Raw genomic sequence first — 16,623 nt, 5'->3', positions numbered from 1 at the left:
CCAAAAAGTCTGCGGGGTATCCAAGTAATAGAGGGGTAGATTAGCTTAGTATTATTTATGATTTTCTGCCATTCATTATGTGATATTGAAGGTTCTGTCCTCATGGCCGCTACTCGCCTCCGTAGTGGCCATCTGGGCCCTGGCTCCTCATAGCTAAGCCGTAAACGCCATAACCAGGTAACTTCATGCAGTAATTTACAAGTCTTAAAGAACGTATCTAAAGAACGGATTTTCCTTATCCGTGAGATCGTCAAAAGCGATCTTATCCCGTAAAACTTCGTCCAACTCGAGGTTCTCGCGCGCTCTGTTTTCCTTCCACAGCAAGTAGTATAAAGCAACAGCCGCAGCGATGGTGATGCAGTAGCTAAGGAGTGAAGGATTGTTAGTCGGACGTGAGTTTCATAGGTGCAAATAAGATAGACGTACCAAATGATCATTCCCTCCCATAGCTCGGGGTAATGCTGATCCTTAGTGTTGCTTTTGATGAGCTGAGGACCAATGATGTTTCCAACCGTGTAGGCCACGAATGTGGTAGCGGCCATGATGGTCTTCTTGGTAGCCCCAGCAACATTGCTAGCGCCAATGGTAATAATTAAGCTGACAACCGGTCCAAAGAAACCAGTGAGTGCATATCCAACGACTGGGGTAGCGGGGTGATGTCCCCATTGGGACTTCCAGATCATGACACAGCCGGCGATGACAGGGAGACAGCATGTGATAAGCATTGGAATGCGCGTGTTGGGGATGACAGTGGGGATATATCCGCAGAGAGGAATGAAAATGAGACAAATTCCGCCGACGGGGAATTGGAACAAAATTGAGTCGAGGGTGTCGTAGCCGAAGGTTGAAACGATCAAGGGTCCAAATCCAGAGATAGCTCCATTGATAGTGTACCTGTGAAAGTTAGCTCGTGTAGGCTTTGTCAAGTGCATATAGGTAAAGCTTACGCAGATGCCATCATCAGTGCAACCAGGTAGATCTTGGGATCGGTGATGGATTCTTTGACCTGGCTCAATTTAATCTGCTGGCATCGAACTCCTGTCTGACCCTTGCGAAGGCGTTCCACAGCAACCAGACGTTCTTCAGGAGTAAGAAACCAGGCAGTGACTGGGGAATTGGGCATGGCACAGCACCAAAGTCCGAACAAAAATGTGAGTGCACCGGCAAAGATGTAGATATACTGCCAGCTCTTTAAAGCTCCCGCAGTGATTTGACCAAACCCGTAGTTTAGTGCACTGCCAATAATTGTGAACCAACCCACACCGGAGAACCACCAAGCTTGTCGCATAGTTTGCTCTTCCTGAGTGTAGTAGCCACTAACGATGGTCATGAAACCGGTGGGAATGACACTTTCAATGACACCTAAAAGATGTCAGAGCTGATGAATCTAAGGAACAAGAGAAAATGATAAAACTCGTACCAAGGAAGAATCGCTGGACGAAGAGTCCTCGCCAGGATGTCACACCGGCAGTTGCTGCACAAGTAACAGCCCAGAGCAGAACAACCGGACCAAATACATAGCGCAGGTTGAATTTCTGCAAGATCAGTGTCATAGGATACAATCCAACCAGCATTCCGAAATAGAAAATCGAGGTTGCCCAGCTGAGACGTGAAGTATCAACCGTCTCTGGGGATGTTGAATAGTCCACCACTTTCAATGCCAAATCGGTAGTCATTCCAAAGAGACTTGCACTGCCTAGAATGGCCTAGCAAAATGTCAATAGCCGTCGTCTCACAAATGATCAATATCATACATACCTTATCCCAATAGACAATACCGTAGCCTAAATAAAGAGCATTGGTTAATTTTAAATATTCAACTTCTGGGTCAGGGGAACATACCTATCAGCATGGCCGGCATAAAATAAAGATCAATTTTGCGCAGCACCCTTTTGGCGATGATTGGATCAATATCCTGTGCTACATCGCCAACAACCGCTAAGGCCGCATCTTTTTCGGTATCATATGCGGGTGCATTCCCATCGCCAACACCATGAACTTGAATCATCACGATTCTTGTCACAACAACCTTGTTTTACTGCATCCAGTCAAACACCGAACAGTAAACAAATTAAATTGCGAAAACAAAACGAAATTGACTTTTCTGACATTTCCCGATTGGGACACCCGATACCGCGGGTAAGTCTGTCTTACCGCCCGGGACACTGGCAGAATCGGCCAGCATCGGAGGTGTGTAGTCCGCACTATAAGTCATTGGCTTATTCAGATGTCTGCAAGACAGCATTGAAGGAGATTGGAGTTCAGTTAAATTGGGAGCCTGCTAGATCAGGCATAGATTCATATTTGAGTGGGTCAAAAGATGCGCAACCTATCGCTGTATGCAAGTCAGTACATAAAAGCCATGGCAACGCTACCATTTCTCTCGCCTATGAAAATACATATAGGAATGTATTGAAATATATCTTCCGATATACTTCGAATTGAGTGAGCGGTAAACAAGCATCGAAAGTGATGATATCAGTGGCCCATAGCTCTACCCAGGGCCCCCGGCTACTGGCCAAATAGGTTACATCAGCCATATTTCTCTACCGGTTTTCTGTCTCAGCATTTCGTCAAATGGTGACGTAGGAGTCCTCGGATAGACTAGACTATTAGAAATGAATACTCCCATGAAAAGTTGCCAAATTCAATCCCAACGCAACCCTGCTCTTCACAATGCCGATCGAATTCACCGTATTCAAGGGTTCCAAGGATGGAATCAAACAAGAGATAACGCGCAAAGACGACCTCAAGCGCGACGAAGTGCTCGTTCGCGTCACCCACTCCGGTGTCTGCGGTACCGACCTTCATTATCAAGATGTCGAAATGGGCCTTGGCCACGAGGGAACCGGAGTGGTCGAAGCGACCGGGCCTGACGCACACCTATTAAAAAGAGGCGACCGGGTGGGCTGGGGATACGAACATGACTGCTGTGGTCATTGTCGCCAGTGCCTGACGGGCTGGGAAACACTGTGCTCCGAGCGAAAGATGTACGGGCATGCCGATCTCGATCAAGGATCATTCGCGTCGCATGCTGTCTGGCGGGAGGCATTCCTTTTCAAGATCCCGGATAATCTAGAAAGTGAGGATGCGGGTCCACTGATGTGTGGTGGATCAACGGTCTGGAATGCTCTGCACGTCGCTCAGGTGCGACCGACTGCTCGCGTCGGAATCGTGGGTATCGGAGGACTGGGGCATCTGGCTATTCAATTCGCTGCCAAGATGGGCTGTCAAGTTGTTGTCTTCTCTGGTACTGACAGCAAGAAGGAAGAGGCTATCAGCTTGGGTGCCACGGAGTTTCATGCTACCAAAGGGTTGAAGGAACTAAAGCTCGAAAATCCTCTGGATAACTTGATTGTCACAACTAGCAGTCAGCCGGACTGGAATATGTATCTTGGTGTTATGGCACCGGGCGGAACTATTTCTCCTCTATCTGTGGATTCAAATGATCTGAAAATCCCTTATATGCCTTTGTTGTTGAACGGTCTTCGCGTGCAGGGTGGAATTGTATCTTCGAGACAGGTGCACCGCGAGATGCTGGAGTTCTGTGGTCTTCATAAGATCAAGCCTGTCAAGATGACTTTCCCGTTGACATTGGAAGGTGTGAAAGAGAGTCTGAAGACGCTGGACGAGGGCAAGATGCGGTACCGAGGTGTTCTTGTCGCGGGCAAGTAAATGGAGGTGTGCACATTATTCACCTTTCCAAAATATGTGCACAAGAAATATTCTACCCAGGCAGCGCTTCAACTTTAATATGTATGATTAATTGTCATGATGTCAAACGAGGACCTTGATGATTTGATTTCTTGGTACTGGAAAATACATTCAATTGATGAAAATGAACTCCATGAACTCGAAAACAGATTCAATTCATAATATATCAATACGCTATAAGCATATCTAATGGGACTTCCTGTCGATATGAATTTTCCTTCTCGGGCTTGATTTATATAGAATGTTTAAGTCCACAACCTGTTGAATGGACGCAACTTATAGTCGACCCTTCATTGGCGCCGCATCCTTTGCATCAGCTGCCGGTAGACGAGGCTCTGGCAATCCTAATTCCCGCGCAACTCCCCGAGCAGCCCACAAACCAGTCACAAATGCGAGAGCAAGACCACCGGCATATCCAAGATTGCTAAATCCACCAGCATCAACTCCAGCAACCATAAGACCTGGAATTCTGGTCTTGTCAGCAGTCAAGGCGTGTCCTTGCTTGTCGATTAATATTCCACCGTACGTGAATGTGATACTAAAGCTGCGTCAGTAGGGCTAATCAAATAGTATGGACCGAACAGGCTTACGATGGCTGAACTTCCATAGCGTAAAATGGCCCTTCGCCATCGACCAGAGATGCAGGTGGTGGGCCGCCACGTCCGACAGGGGCATCCAATCCAATACTAGACTCCCCAAAACGCACAACCTGATCGTATTGTTCGATTGTACGAGCGGACTGAGCAGCATCTACTCCCCATCCGCGGAGTACATCCATCAATCCATTCAAGGTTGGTGCACTTCCGACATTGCATCCATAGTCCCGCGCTTTCTGCAGGCGATCAATGGAGCCCGCATTGGGGAAAGGTGCACCCACAGTGTGTTGAAGGCGAACCTTCTCACTAGGCAAGTAAAATCACATAAGCTTAGTCTTTCTAAATCATTTGGGACAAAACTCAACTTACTTAAAAAGCAAAAAGCCCCGGCGCTTTTCTTGCTTTGCCAAATACTGATTGACAATCTCATCTCCAGTCGTCTCGTCTGCAAATCGCTTACCAGCCTCATTCACCAGCAAGCAGAATTTGCTCTCTGTTTTATATGTTAGAATCTGATCAGAAGGAGGAAACTCTGTAACTCACGGTATTGGGCCAGTGGCAGGTAATCTTTTGGATCCACATCCTGTGCTCGCACAGGCGCTGCTAGGAGGTGACCATAGTATGTGTTCATACCCCTGGTAGTTCCAGCTCCTGATCGAGAGGCAAGACTGAGACCATCGCCGACGGATCCCGGATTGGACCGCACGAAAATATTGTCTCCGCCCTGTCCCAAATACGAAGCGGTCAAAGAGTGAGATCCTTGGAATCCTCCAGTGGCCAAAACCACCACCTTTGCCTTCACTTCGTAATACTTCTCCGATTTGGAGGTTTTTTCACGGACGATAGCACCTGTAACCCGTGATCCAGGCATATCTGGTATCTCGTGGATGAGTTTTACCACGGATGTACTGGTCATAATCCGAGACCCATTTTTGCTTCCTTCGATACGCGTCTGGTGCAGTGCATGGAGGTGAGGAATCTTGATAGGGAATCCAATGCCTATCGATGATTGATCTTAGTTGATGAGTCAGGGCTTTCAGGGTGAGTAATATATTGTACCGATTGTCATGATTCCGTCAAATCGTTCGGCAGTCGGAATGCCGTTGTCTCGCATCCACTGCACAGCAGATAGATACTCATCCATCCATGCTTGCTGCAGAGTTGCATCGCCCTCGGGTACCCAGGCTCTCAATTTCTCGTACGTATGGGGAGCCCAGCTGTATAACATAACAATCAGTCAATGGCATAGATTTACCAATATTTCCAGAGGTTGAACATACAACATGCCAGCAGAAAGTGCGGAAGAACCTCCAATCTGTGCTTGTTTCTCAACCACCAGAGTCTTGGCTCCTGCATCTGCTGCGAATGCAGCACATGCCATACCGGACATTCCACCACCACAGACCAGGGTGTCCACTTCAAGGATTTCCATCTCGCAGGTTTGTTGGTGAACAAAATCCAGGGAAGTCTAGTAATGTTCAATATAGCATCAATCCCATAGAACTTTTCCATTGTTTTGGGGTTTTATAAGTAATCCAAAAGTCAGACCCGGGATGTAATTTAATTGACCGGGTGGGGAAAGATAGAAAGCGGATACAACTTTCAATCCAATAAGCGACGAGACAAAGAGTCAACGACTCACCCGAGGAAACATCGAATGGTGGGGATGTGACTGCACGCCATTTCGTTGCTTCTTGAATGCAATAGTGGTTGACAGTCTATTCGCCGAATTATTCGCAAGATCCAGTCAAGACTTTGAAGTTCCAATAGCCGAGCTTATCCGCCAAAGAAGATTTCTTCAGTTGTCCCCTCTTTCCGACAAGCGAGATGGGCACTCAACCCCAATAGCTGCTGAACTGCGACAATCCTATGATGAAGATGGAGATGGAGACACTAGATACTAGCCCAGAGACTGACCATGACCGGGCTTCGGGTCGCCCAGCTGTTATGGCTGCCTGTGAATCATGCCGAAAAATGAAGGTATGCGACGGAACCATTGACGGAACTGCCGGAAAGGAGGCTAACAGAGTTAACAGATGAGATGCATTCGACTGGAGCCAAATGAATCGAGAGGTCGAATTCCAACTCCATGTGATAGATGTAGGCGAACAAATCGAGTCTGCAAGATTCCAGAGCCACGCCCGCTGGGACGGAAACGGGGCGCACGAGGTCGATATCAAGGCTTCGAGAAAGCAGTCCGTAAACTGCGATCAGAGATGAGAAAGGAGAAAATGGAGGCCGAAGCAGAAAGACTTCAGGAAATTGTTCGACTTCCGTCTAGCGAGCAAACACCACCGTCTTCGCATCCGTTTGCCACCAATGAGCAACTATGTCGCATATCACCTCCAGTCACACATACTGTCCCTACACTGGAAATCCCCCAGGATCAAGGGAATGTACCGCGACAGGGTCCTGGACTCTCCATAGATTATTCCCCGTCCCATCATGCCCAGGAACCGATCAGCAATCCTCTTGCGCTGCTGGCAGACGCATCAGATGCTGCGCGCGCACTGGAGCCTCATTCAAATTCGGCAAAAGATATACCCCATTCAATTGGTGAAGCGTCAAGTCAAGTAGACACTTTCGCTGGCGGTGGTCTTGGCCATCTGCTCCGTAGACCTGGCTATGTTTCACTGGGGCTCCAACTAAGCAGACAAAGCATGGAGCATGCATTGGATGCTTTGCTTACACCCACACACAACGTGGATAGATACTCAAATTACTTCAAAAGGCCTGTTCAAGAACCACTTAGCGATGTCGGACCTGATGTTGACCCAGTTGACCTGGGCTTGATTACTATGGAGGAGGCTTATTACCTATTCCCGATGTGAGTGTTTTCCCCCTTGCCCACTGGCCTCAAGACACTGATTTGTGGACGAGTTATTTTACACGACTACATCCCATGAATGGAATCCTCGATCCCGCTCTTCATACCCCTGACTTCGTGCGCTCTCGATCTGCACTTCTGTTTACATGGGTTCTGGCCCTGACAGCACAATTTGACCATGCATCTGCCTCAATCGCCAAAAGACTCAGGTTACACGGGGAGAAGTTATCACAGCATGTCCATACCTGCGGTTACAAGTCCGTTGAAATCGTCCAGGGCTACTATATCTCACTACTCTCCGCCACCCCTGCTGAGACGCTTGCGAAAGAGCGGTCATGGTTGTACACAATGCACGCCTTCGGTGTAGCTGCCGAGCTTGGACTGGATCAATATTCCGATACGCGAGAGTCACGAGCTGCGTTGCCTTTACCTTCATATCAGCAGGATCGGAGTATACCATCATTTTCATCACATGCAGACGCAATGGGCAATCGGGTCTCTCCTCAGTGCGATGAAGACATCTATAACCAACGCTTGATCCGCAATCGGGAAAGAACATGGTTTAGGATACTCTTGTGGGAGCGAGCCAATAGTGCTGCATATGGTCGGATTCACAGCTTCCCTGAAACAGCACTGACTAAAAATATCGAATTGTGGTGGATGCATCCACTAGCAGATCCTACCGATAGGCATACAAGTGCTTTCATCGCTTTGCGAAGAATCTTAGCCTCGCTTAACAGTGACCTCCGAGATAAAGGAGAGGCGCATCATTCTGAGCCACATTGGGTAAGGGATCTTGTTGACAATACACTCCAGCCTTGGTGCAGCACATGGCTAGGAAGCCCAGCTACTGGTACAAGCTGTTCGACTGAGCAACTTTCAAATACCTTCCTACGATATGTTTACCTACATGGAAGACTTTGGACCCTGTCCATTGCACTCAACAACTCCAAAGATCAGAACGGCAACCAGGTTGGCATTCGTAACGATTGCTTTGAAGCTGCCATCAATGCATGTGAAGTCGCAGTTCATGATCTGGAAGCAATAGGTGAGCCACTATATGGTATGCTGGCTCCGACTTGGGCTATGATCTCCTATGCTGCTGTCTTGGCTTTAAAATTGTTCCCCGCGATATACGGATCTCGGGTTGGAAGTCAACTTGAGCTATTTGCCCTCTTGAGTCAGGTTGCTTTGCAATTGGAACGTGCTGGTCAGACGCCTTCTCATCGATTTGGTATTGCAGCTTTACTGGGCCAGCATATCATGATGATTTTACGAGCTAAAGCAAGGGTGTTAAGGGAAGAGCTGGATATTGAGTCGTCCTATCCTCAGAACTGCAATAATGATCAGCAGATAGCCCAAGATGTGGCCACTGGTCCATTTATCTCTGATTATGATCCTTTTCTCACAAATGGTGGCCTGGTGGGTGATGTGACTGAGGAGGGATTTGCAGATATATTCCGAGAAATCTTCGGGCCGGGCTTTGGTGGTGTGTTTTAAGAATTACGAAAGATTGGAACAAATTATGATTTAGCTTCAAATTGTACATAAAAAAGAAATTCAGTATCTCATCAGCATTCTTCAGTCACATATACCGGGGCCTGCGTTACAATCGGTGGCCTGTTGTCTGCAAGCGTTGTATGACCTGGCCAATGGCTTGTTGGGCACTGGCCTGATCTCTCCAGAACGGAGGAAGCTTTGTAGCCGCGTCAAACAATTTCTTCAGGCTATCCATACCACGAACAGCATGAGTTATAGCAATATTATCTCCGGGTTTATTCAAAGATGCATTGAAGACCTCAAGCGAGATTGGTCCCTTATACCCCGTGCCCAACACCGCTGCACCCACAAGCTCAACAGGCATATACCCACCAAGAGACTGCTCAAGAGGATAAAGCCGATGACTCCGCGACCAAGGCAGAAGAGCTGGAATACTCGGATCCTCAGGAGGGACGAATGTCGAGGGATTCATCAACTCAGCATCACCACACTGGAAGAAAAAGATCCGGTCTCCAGGAACGGTAGCCACTAATGACGAAAGCGACGATGTAAGAACCTCCAAAGATTCCTCTAAAGTCGGATAAATCCGTCCATGCCCCGCAGGATTATACGGATCCGCAAACTCAACAGCAAGAATATTGAAAGCATCAACAATCAACCCAACATTAGGGCGATTGGCAAATCGCACAGCCTCCCACGATGAAGACCACGTATTTCTTGTCGCCCAAGACAATCCCTCATATCCAATCTTCAACATCCGCCCTCCATCAGCCTTAGCATATGCGGCCGCCATATCACCCAGCTCCGCCAGATCCTTAGCGACGACCTTGAGATCCGAGGTAACACCACTATCCGTACGAATATTGGCACACATAAAGACAAGATCTGTATCGAAGGCGCGCATGAACGGGAAGCGCTTCGCAACCAGATCCAATGTCGTGCGTCGCTCGACCGGGTCTTTGATTCCCTCGATCATGCGAAGAGGTTGTGTACAGGCGATCCGCATCCCAAGGGATTTCACTAAGTCGCCCAGCTTTCGTGCCACACGCAAGTTTTCCGGGGTGGCTTCCCAGAGCTGTTCACCTGGGAGACCATGTTCTACCAGGTATGCAGCCCAGCATTCGTCAAATAGGTCAATCCATTGGTATCCGGCTTTGGCGGCAGCTTCGAGTCGCGGGGTGAGTGTGTGTTCTCTCCAGTTGCCGAGCGATAGTGTGGCAATGCCGAGTTCGTTTCGCTGCTGAGGAGGCCACGGGCAGGACATTGTAATGGCGGTTTTAAAATTTGAGAGATTTGGGGGCTATTGAGAGAAAAATGGACCAACGAGGGGTTTTAGAAGGGAAATGGATGATTGAATACCCGTCATATTTGCCCCGGAGTACTCCACACCCCGCAAGTCGGGGCATTCTTTTGACACCGGGTCTTGGCATACAAGTCGAAGAATCCATACGCTGACAGTGGTCCTCAATTGACAGTGGTCCTCAATTCACAGGCATTTCGAATGATGCCAACCTTTGCAGAGTAACGAGTGCGGGTAAAAGGTCTGTCGAGATCTGCTTTGACCTGCAGCGCTTTTGGTTGGATTGAAGCCTTGGTATGTGCTCAGTGGAGAGGGAAGTGTTTCTCCCTTGCACATGTGCATCATGATCACGGGATCTAGGTCTATATACTACCATCTTATTCCCACCCTATTTCCGCGTAGCTGTATAGTACATCTTAGCTTAGGGGAGTTGGAAATTGTCAATTGAAGTACAATAATCAATAGTACAAGTACAGAAGCTTGATCACATCGAGGATGCGCTTTACATGAAGCATGTGTGTATTCTCAATCTGGACAGACAAATCATAGGAAAAGGAGATGACATAATATCTAGCAACTCTGTTCCAATCAATGGACACTGACTCAATTCAAATGTTCATTTGAGAGCATGGCTGGTTAAGTTAGATAGAGCAGGAATGGCTGTTTTGTGTTATTGTTGCATACAGAATCTATCACGTCACACAATAAACTTTTAAAAGCACGCGATCGATACACCTTGACTTTCAATAATCTAATCAATTGATTTAGATGTGATAGTTGGAAGTCAAATTCTATTCGGAGAGTTATCTTGCAATTGATGGCATTGCACTATCGGGATTGTCCGCGGAAGTAGTATTCTTCGATGTGCGGTATGAAACCCCCACCGAAGCCTCCAGGGCCTGATTCAAACATTCCTATGAGCACTCACATACTTCTTGACCGATAAGACAAATAGACGAATCATAAAACTGGGATGCAACCTCAAACGTTTCACTAAAGCGGCGGGCTCCGGCCATTAATAAGCTCTGCTCCCAAGGTCGACTCCACCCGGACCGAGGTCTGCCCCGCACTGTTCTGAAGCTCTTCTGCCCGCATCCATCTTTCTGTCAACATTTCAACTTCATAATATTGCCCATCATGACTACCCTCAAATCTGGTGATGCTTTCCCGGCCGATGTGACCTTCAAGTAAGATCCCAACCCTGGTCCCTTCGAATGAAACCATTGCTGATTAGATGCCAGGTACATCCCATGGACCGAGGAGAACGCCGAAGCCTCTTCGTGTGGCATTCCGATCGACTACAATGCTTCCGAGGAGTGGGCTAACAAGAAGGTCGTCCTTTTCTCCGTTCCTGGTGCGCTCAATCCTCTGTTCAGATCGTTCAGATCTTCCTCTAACACATTCAGGCGCCTTCACCCCCACTTGCTCCGTCAACCACCTTCCCGGCTACCTCCAGAATCTCCCCGAGCTGAAGAAGAAGGGTGTTGATATCGTTGCCGTCCTTGCTTTCAACGATCCCTTCGTCATGAGCGCATGGGGAAAGGTTAATGGAGCGCGCGATAACATCGTGAGTTTTACTAGAAGATTCATCTTTAGATTAGTGCCTTACATTTGTCGCACAGCTCTTCCTTTCCGACCCTGACTCCAAGTTCTCCAAGAGCATTGGATGGGCTGATGCCGCCTCCGGCCGTACTGGCCGCTACGCTATTGTCATTGACCACGGCAAGATCAGCTATGCTCAGATCGAGACCGAGCGTGGTGCTGTCAAGGTAAGGGGCTACTATTTGTCGATTCCGACCCTCCAAGGTGTTTTTGCTGTATATGCTAATTCATTATTCAACCCCACAGAAGTCTGGTGCTGATGCCGTGCTCGCTTCGCTGTAAATGAAAGTATAGGACATTTTTTCCACTTGGTACTTCGAGCGACATCGAGAATATCAAACAAGATTATTTTACGATGGAATACACTCCCTAGATGAACAAAATAGAATAAATAAAGCATCAGGTTTGAATGTGCAATTGATCTCTCCCACAATGTGCGTCAACGTCGCCTGCGAACAAAGTCTTTGCCGAAGTACACATTCAAGCATATCTGCCATATCCCCAAGCAAATGACTCCATTAGATATACCCCATGAATACACACATCCCATAAATTACATAACAAGACTCCTTCTCAAGATTGATATCTCCAACATAGCCTAGCCATCCATCACCAACCCGACCCATGGCAACAGTCGTCTCTCCTGGAAGAGACGGCTTATCTTTTTCCATCGGAAGGGTATTGTACAAACGATCACCCAATCCATCGTTCCGAATAGATTTGCCTTCCATCTCATAGAACTGTTCCAAATCTCCATCCAGAAATGCGTCCGCGGCGCCTTGATTGAGCGTCACTCTCATCCGGTGACGTCTACCCATCCGCCAGGGTAAGCCTGCCCTGACAAAGAATGCATCGTCGATGTGTTTGCAGAGAGAGAAGTCGCCCATTGTGATGCATAGACCACCTTTTCGGACGTATTCGAGGATCCCATCCCAGAGAGGGTGGTGGATGGCGAGCAGGGGGCCTTTGTCAACTAGGAAGACAGCGTCTGGGAGGGGCGTTTCTCGGTCTGGGGAGTCTTCCAGGTGTTTGAGGATTTGATGCGGTCTGTTCATGGTTCGGATGTCGAAGTCTTCTTTCAGAATACTCATAAGATGGGGGTGTGCATCTTCGAAGGACTGTTGTGAGCGTTGCATCAGGCACACTATCAAGATCCATTCGTCCAGCTGCGGGCTGAGGTTGAGGGTGGACATTCCTGTGGACGTGTTGGGCTAGATGTGTTTGTTTGTTAGAGACGGTGTTTGGGAGCCAGTTCGTTTCAAAGGGGGACTGACTGCCAACTCTTGGAATTTGTGATCGTGGAGAGCCGAATTGCGAAGCAGTGACATGGTGAGCGTTGTGGAGTGAGTTGTGGAAAGGTGATCTGTGGTTTTTGTAGGCTCTCTCTACGGAGGCCTAAAAATGGTTTCGTGAATCGATTAGGTAGATAGTATATTGAATGATCAGGCAGGGTCATCACGGATCGACATAGCCGAATATTACCTTAAAAAGGTCATAGTACGTGAATTTTTGTCTGTCTATATTGTGAGCCGAGTCTTAACTTTGGCTTGTTAGGTGATAAAAGACTAGTAGGTTGGATGTTTCGTTCGATACTAAAGCGATCAAGACTAAAGTAGATACACCGGCTAAATTGATTCTGGGAAATAATTCATCATCCCGCAAACTGGGGTCATATCGTTAAAATGCTAAAGTTTGTCATGACGTATGGTGAAAAGGCATGCGAGTACTATGAGAAAGGAAATTTCCGAAATTGTAAGTCAACCCCAGCGGTAACGCAGTCCAAATACAGTGGCAGTGCGACGAGCGGAACCTCGCTGGTATTTTCAGGCATACAATCGTTTGTTTCCTCAGTATCAGAGCGCGAGCGGTCATTAACGGTCCCTTCAATTTCGATGCGTTGCAAGTTGGGAAACCGCGTATGACGAGACTTAATCACTGCCCCAATTTGTGCAGCTAACATCGACATGTGTCGCATTTTGCAGCCTTCAATGAACAAAGAATTCAATGAAGAAGGAAGACAGTCCAAGAGGGGCGTGGTTGGTTCGTTTTGGAATTCGATATCAAGGAGATTGTTAAGTCGAATGCGTAGTTCGTGAAGGACACTGAAGTCAGCTAAGGAGCCGAAGAATTGTTCGTGGGTTTGGTTTAACCCGGCAGCAGTGAAGGGATGATGGGATCCATGATTATCCAGCCATAAAACCTCTAGTGTTTTTTTGCTCCGTGTCAGGGCCCGGTAGAACTCGGCTGGGCGGTATCCCAGGGATTGAAGACGCGAATCCGAGTGTTGATACTTGAAGGATTTGAGGGCCACGCATGAGGAGATGAGCTTCTCCATCCCATAATTGCCACAGCTTTCGCGTAGATCAATGGCTGTAATGGATGAGAAGGCAGTATTGTTGGAATTGTTACTCTCCATCTTGGGAGAGGTCGGATCAACGAGACCTGTGGCAAAAAATTCACGCAACGACGGCAAATTGAAAATTGGCATAACAATGTCGGAGGAAGAAAATAAAAGGGCATATTCAGTATTGGAATATGCATGTTCATCCATGTCGTGGGAAAGATCCAGAGAGACCTTTTGTAGATGTTGAAACGTGTGTTGGCCATGGAATGGATGCTCATCGTTGATCACTCGTTGGATCACACGACTCAGGTGAGGCGTATTTCTGTCGTATGAAAGATGGAGTTCTCTGAGTTGAGTCATCAACGGAAGTGTCACAGCAATCCATGCATCAGCCAGGCCATTGACAAGGTCACGCTGCCAGACCGCGGCTTCATTTTCATCAACTGAATAAGCCCACACATGACTTTTAATCACAATTGAAGCCTTGAGGTCTTGACTTTCTTGCTTCGAGGGTGGCTTAACTGCCGAATTCCAATCATTCAATTCCAGCGCACGAACTGCCCGTGCGAGACTTCGTTTCCTGGTAATTGCATGAAAGAAAGAGTTGATATGGCGCCAGTTGCGAAGCTCTACATGGCGATAGAGCAAAGGCAGATATAAGTCATAAAAATGCCTGCAGACGAAAAGTAGGTTCCACCTGTCTGCATGCTGACTGAGCTGCTCGCCTATTAAGAGAAGCAGGTCATTAGGAAGAACAAGACCTTCCATATGGTTCGGATCTGGTAACTTTTAATGAATGATATTCAAGTGACAGAGATGGCAAAATAAAGGAGTGTTGAGAAAGCATTCCCTTCGCCAATAAAGTGGTAATTGGTGGGACATCGTGGAATTGGGAAACGGTTCCTGAAAAACAAGCAACCCTAAACTGATCCACTGGTAGAGATCGGAATGAAGAGATTGGTCGGTCCGACGGGTCCCCGCGGAGATTAGCAGTCTTTGCATTTTCGTGGTCCACTGTGTGGCTCACCCACCGAAAGGGGAGCTGAAAGCCGATAGGTCTCAGGTGCCTTGAGGCCAAAATTTAATACTTGTCAGATGCGACCTATGAATGAGAATGTTTTAAGATGTTCAAAAGTGGGTTGACCTTCTATTGGATCGTCACTGTCAATTGTCTACTGAATGATGCGGCTCAAATGCACGTGAGGTGCAGTCAACTGTTGAGTTTTATGTCATCAAGATAATTTCTTTCCAGATACAAATTTTTCTCCGACATAATATTGCTCGATATGTTGATTTAGCCTTCATATATACTATCATCTCGGTGGATACCTACTTGGCACTGAAGAAGTCTACATGAGTACATCGATTAAGTCATTACTTTTCAACGACAGTCTACTAAATTCCGCGTAGATTCTGGCTAACAAAGCCACTCAAGTCATATACTTCTATAGTTTGGATTGATTATCAAGTATCGTTTACAGTTGGTTCAGCAGCACTGAGAGATGACTGTGCGAAGTAGTCTTAAATCAGCAAGTGTGAAATATCATAAACAAAAAGCCAACCCTAATCAGAACTAAGCACTTACGCAGGTATCAAATTACTCCCCATAGCAGTTACTCGGAAATGATTTTGACAATCATAGTACCATAGTACCAAAGCCGAACAGAGAATTGAAATCTCCACGGCCTCTGGATCAAGCGGCATAGACATGATTTTATCGAAGAGGAATAAGACAATTTGTCCCAATTGGTAAAGTGGGTTCTTTGCGGGGAAGAAGTAGGGGATTCGACCCGCTGACAGCAGCCTGCTTTTGTTCATTAGTTGAACTTGGAGTGGTATCGTTAGATGGTCAGTGCAGCTTGAATTTTCAAATATTTTGAGCTTATATTGCCAAACAATGATACCTAATCTGGTCGGCGACGTCCGTTACAGCACTTGTATGGTTGTATCATCATCACTACGCAGTCAAGCATACGATTCCTTATCAAGACTGGCCTCAAACAACAAAACACTTCTGCACCGCAGTAAGTGGTGCCTAGGGCCTAGAGTTGCTTCCCTTTCAGACTTCGTTTTCAGGGTTAAGAGAACTTCCTATGGCAGGTATATTAGCTTCCAGTAAGTCACATACGGCTTCCAGATCAGACTTGACGCAAATCAAGTCTGTTCAGCCAGCATTGTCTTTCCCTTGGCGGCCAGCCCATCCTGCACGTGACCGATGATTACTCAGCAGTCCACATTTAAGCAAAATTATCCGGCTCTCCAACCCTTTTCCTTCTCCATGCCACTCCCAGTGTTTTGCACAGCCCGACTGCCCTTCATGGCAATCTCGGGTTTCATGACGAGAGCCTTCACTGGAGCTCGTCGTGGGAGTGGCAGAGGGAATTCACTCTGTATCTGCTGCTCCGGAATGGAAACATCTGATGGAAGCGGTTCGTTTTGTAGTGATACATTTATTTATCTATAGCTGGAGATTTCTACTTCTCCTAGCTCTTGTAGAATTGATAGTAATATTCGTGATCTGGTCGTAGGCAAAACGCGCAAGCCAAAGTGTTGGTTATGTCGCTCCGGCGGAGCGTCGTGGCTGGGTGCTGGTGCTTGCCCGTGCGCTTGTGGTCTTGTCCCGTTGAACAAGTCCTCGACGTCCAGTGCAAAGCTATGCGCATCTCGTCGATCTGATACAGAATGCAAAGAGAACAAGCAGTAATCTTCACTGCATGTAATGGCGGTATGCAAGAATGGT

General features: G+C 47.3%; 8 protein-coding genes across 8 annotated transcripts; 3 read left to right on the top strand and 5 right to left on the bottom strand.

Moving 5' to 3' along the window:
• Positions 1-204: 204 nt before the first annotated feature.
• N7520_002985 (putative MFS transporter) lies at positions 205-2,008 on the bottom strand (the record flags this gene model as incomplete). The annotated part of the gene is made up of 6 exons (XM_057136920.1): positions 205-364; positions 427-894; positions 948-1,362; positions 1,421-1,706; positions 1,759-1,784; positions 1,843-2,008. The coding sequence occupies 6 exons, from the start codon at positions 2,006-2,008 to the stop codon at positions 205-207; spliced, it is 1,521 nt and encodes a 506-aa protein (XP_056999606.1).
• A 668-nt stretch (positions 2,009-2,676) lies between these two features.
• Positions 2,677-3,675, top strand: N7520_002984 (NAD(P)-dependent alcohol dehydrogenase; the record flags this gene model as incomplete). The annotated part of the gene is made up of 1 exon (XM_057136919.1): positions 2,677-3,675. The coding sequence occupies one exon, from the start codon at positions 2,677-2,679 to the stop codon at positions 3,673-3,675; it is 999 nt and encodes a 332-aa protein (XP_056999605.1).
• Positions 3,676-3,990: 315 nt separating this feature from the next.
• On the bottom strand, positions 3,991-5,742 carry helE (3-ketosteroid 1-dehydrogenase helE; the record flags this gene model as incomplete). The annotated part of the gene is made up of 6 exons (XM_057136918.1): positions 3,991-4,252; positions 4,305-4,616; positions 4,680-4,803; positions 4,854-5,309; positions 5,370-5,527; positions 5,591-5,742. The coding sequence occupies 6 exons, from the start codon at positions 5,740-5,742 to the stop codon at positions 3,991-3,993; spliced, it is 1,464 nt and encodes a 487-aa protein (XP_056999604.1).
• A 446-nt stretch (positions 5,743-6,188) lies between these two features.
• On the top strand, positions 6,189-8,637 carry N7520_002982 (Zn(II)2Cys6 transcription factor; the record flags this gene model as incomplete). Its single annotated transcript, XM_057136917.1, has 3 exons — positions 6,189-6,290; positions 6,347-7,137; positions 7,191-8,637. 3 exons carry the CDS (start codon positions 6,189-6,191, stop codon positions 8,635-8,637), a joined length of 2,340 nt encoding a protein of 779 aa, XP_056999603.1.
• Positions 8,638-8,743: 106 nt separating this feature from the next.
• N7520_002981 (sugar phosphate isomerase/epimerase family protein) lies at positions 8,744-9,901 on the bottom strand (the record flags this gene model as incomplete). The annotated part of the gene is made up of 1 exon (XM_057136916.1): positions 8,744-9,901. One exon carries the CDS (start codon positions 9,899-9,901, stop codon positions 8,744-8,746), a length of 1,158 nt encoding a protein of 385 aa, XP_056999602.1.
• A 1,173-nt stretch (positions 9,902-11,074) lies between these two features.
• On the top strand, positions 11,075-11,821 carry N7520_002980 (peroxiredoxin family protein; the record flags this gene model as incomplete). The annotated part of the gene is made up of 5 exons (XM_057136915.1): positions 11,075-11,124; positions 11,179-11,291; positions 11,344-11,504; positions 11,560-11,706; positions 11,786-11,821. 5 exons carry the CDS (start codon positions 11,075-11,077, stop codon positions 11,819-11,821), a joined length of 507 nt encoding a protein of 168 aa, XP_056999601.1.
• Positions 11,822-12,057: 236 nt separating this feature from the next.
• N7520_002979 (uncharacterized protein) lies at positions 12,058-12,732 on the bottom strand (the record flags this gene model as incomplete). The annotated part of the gene is made up of 1 exon (XM_057136914.1): positions 12,058-12,732. One exon carries the CDS (start codon positions 12,730-12,732, stop codon positions 12,058-12,060), a length of 675 nt encoding a protein of 224 aa, XP_056999600.1.
• A 533-nt stretch (positions 12,733-13,265) lies between these two features.
• Positions 13,266-14,651, bottom strand: N7520_002978 (uncharacterized protein; the record flags this gene model as incomplete). The annotated part of the gene is made up of 1 exon (XM_057136913.1): positions 13,266-14,651. One exon carries the CDS (start codon positions 14,649-14,651, stop codon positions 13,266-13,268), a length of 1,386 nt encoding a protein of 461 aa, XP_056999599.1.
• Positions 14,652-16,623: the final 1,972 nt, after the last annotated feature.

Source organism: Penicillium odoratum (assembly GCF_028828045.1).
Source record: "Penicillium odoratum strain IBT 22623 chromosome Unknown utg000002l_segment0_segment0, whole genome shotgun sequence".
NCBI classification, from domain to species: Eukaryota; Fungi; Ascomycota; class Eurotiomycetes; order Eurotiales; family Aspergillaceae; genus Penicillium; species Penicillium odoratum.
Note: the sequence above shows the minus strand (reverse complement) of the source record. Positions and strands in the feature narration are given on the sequence as shown.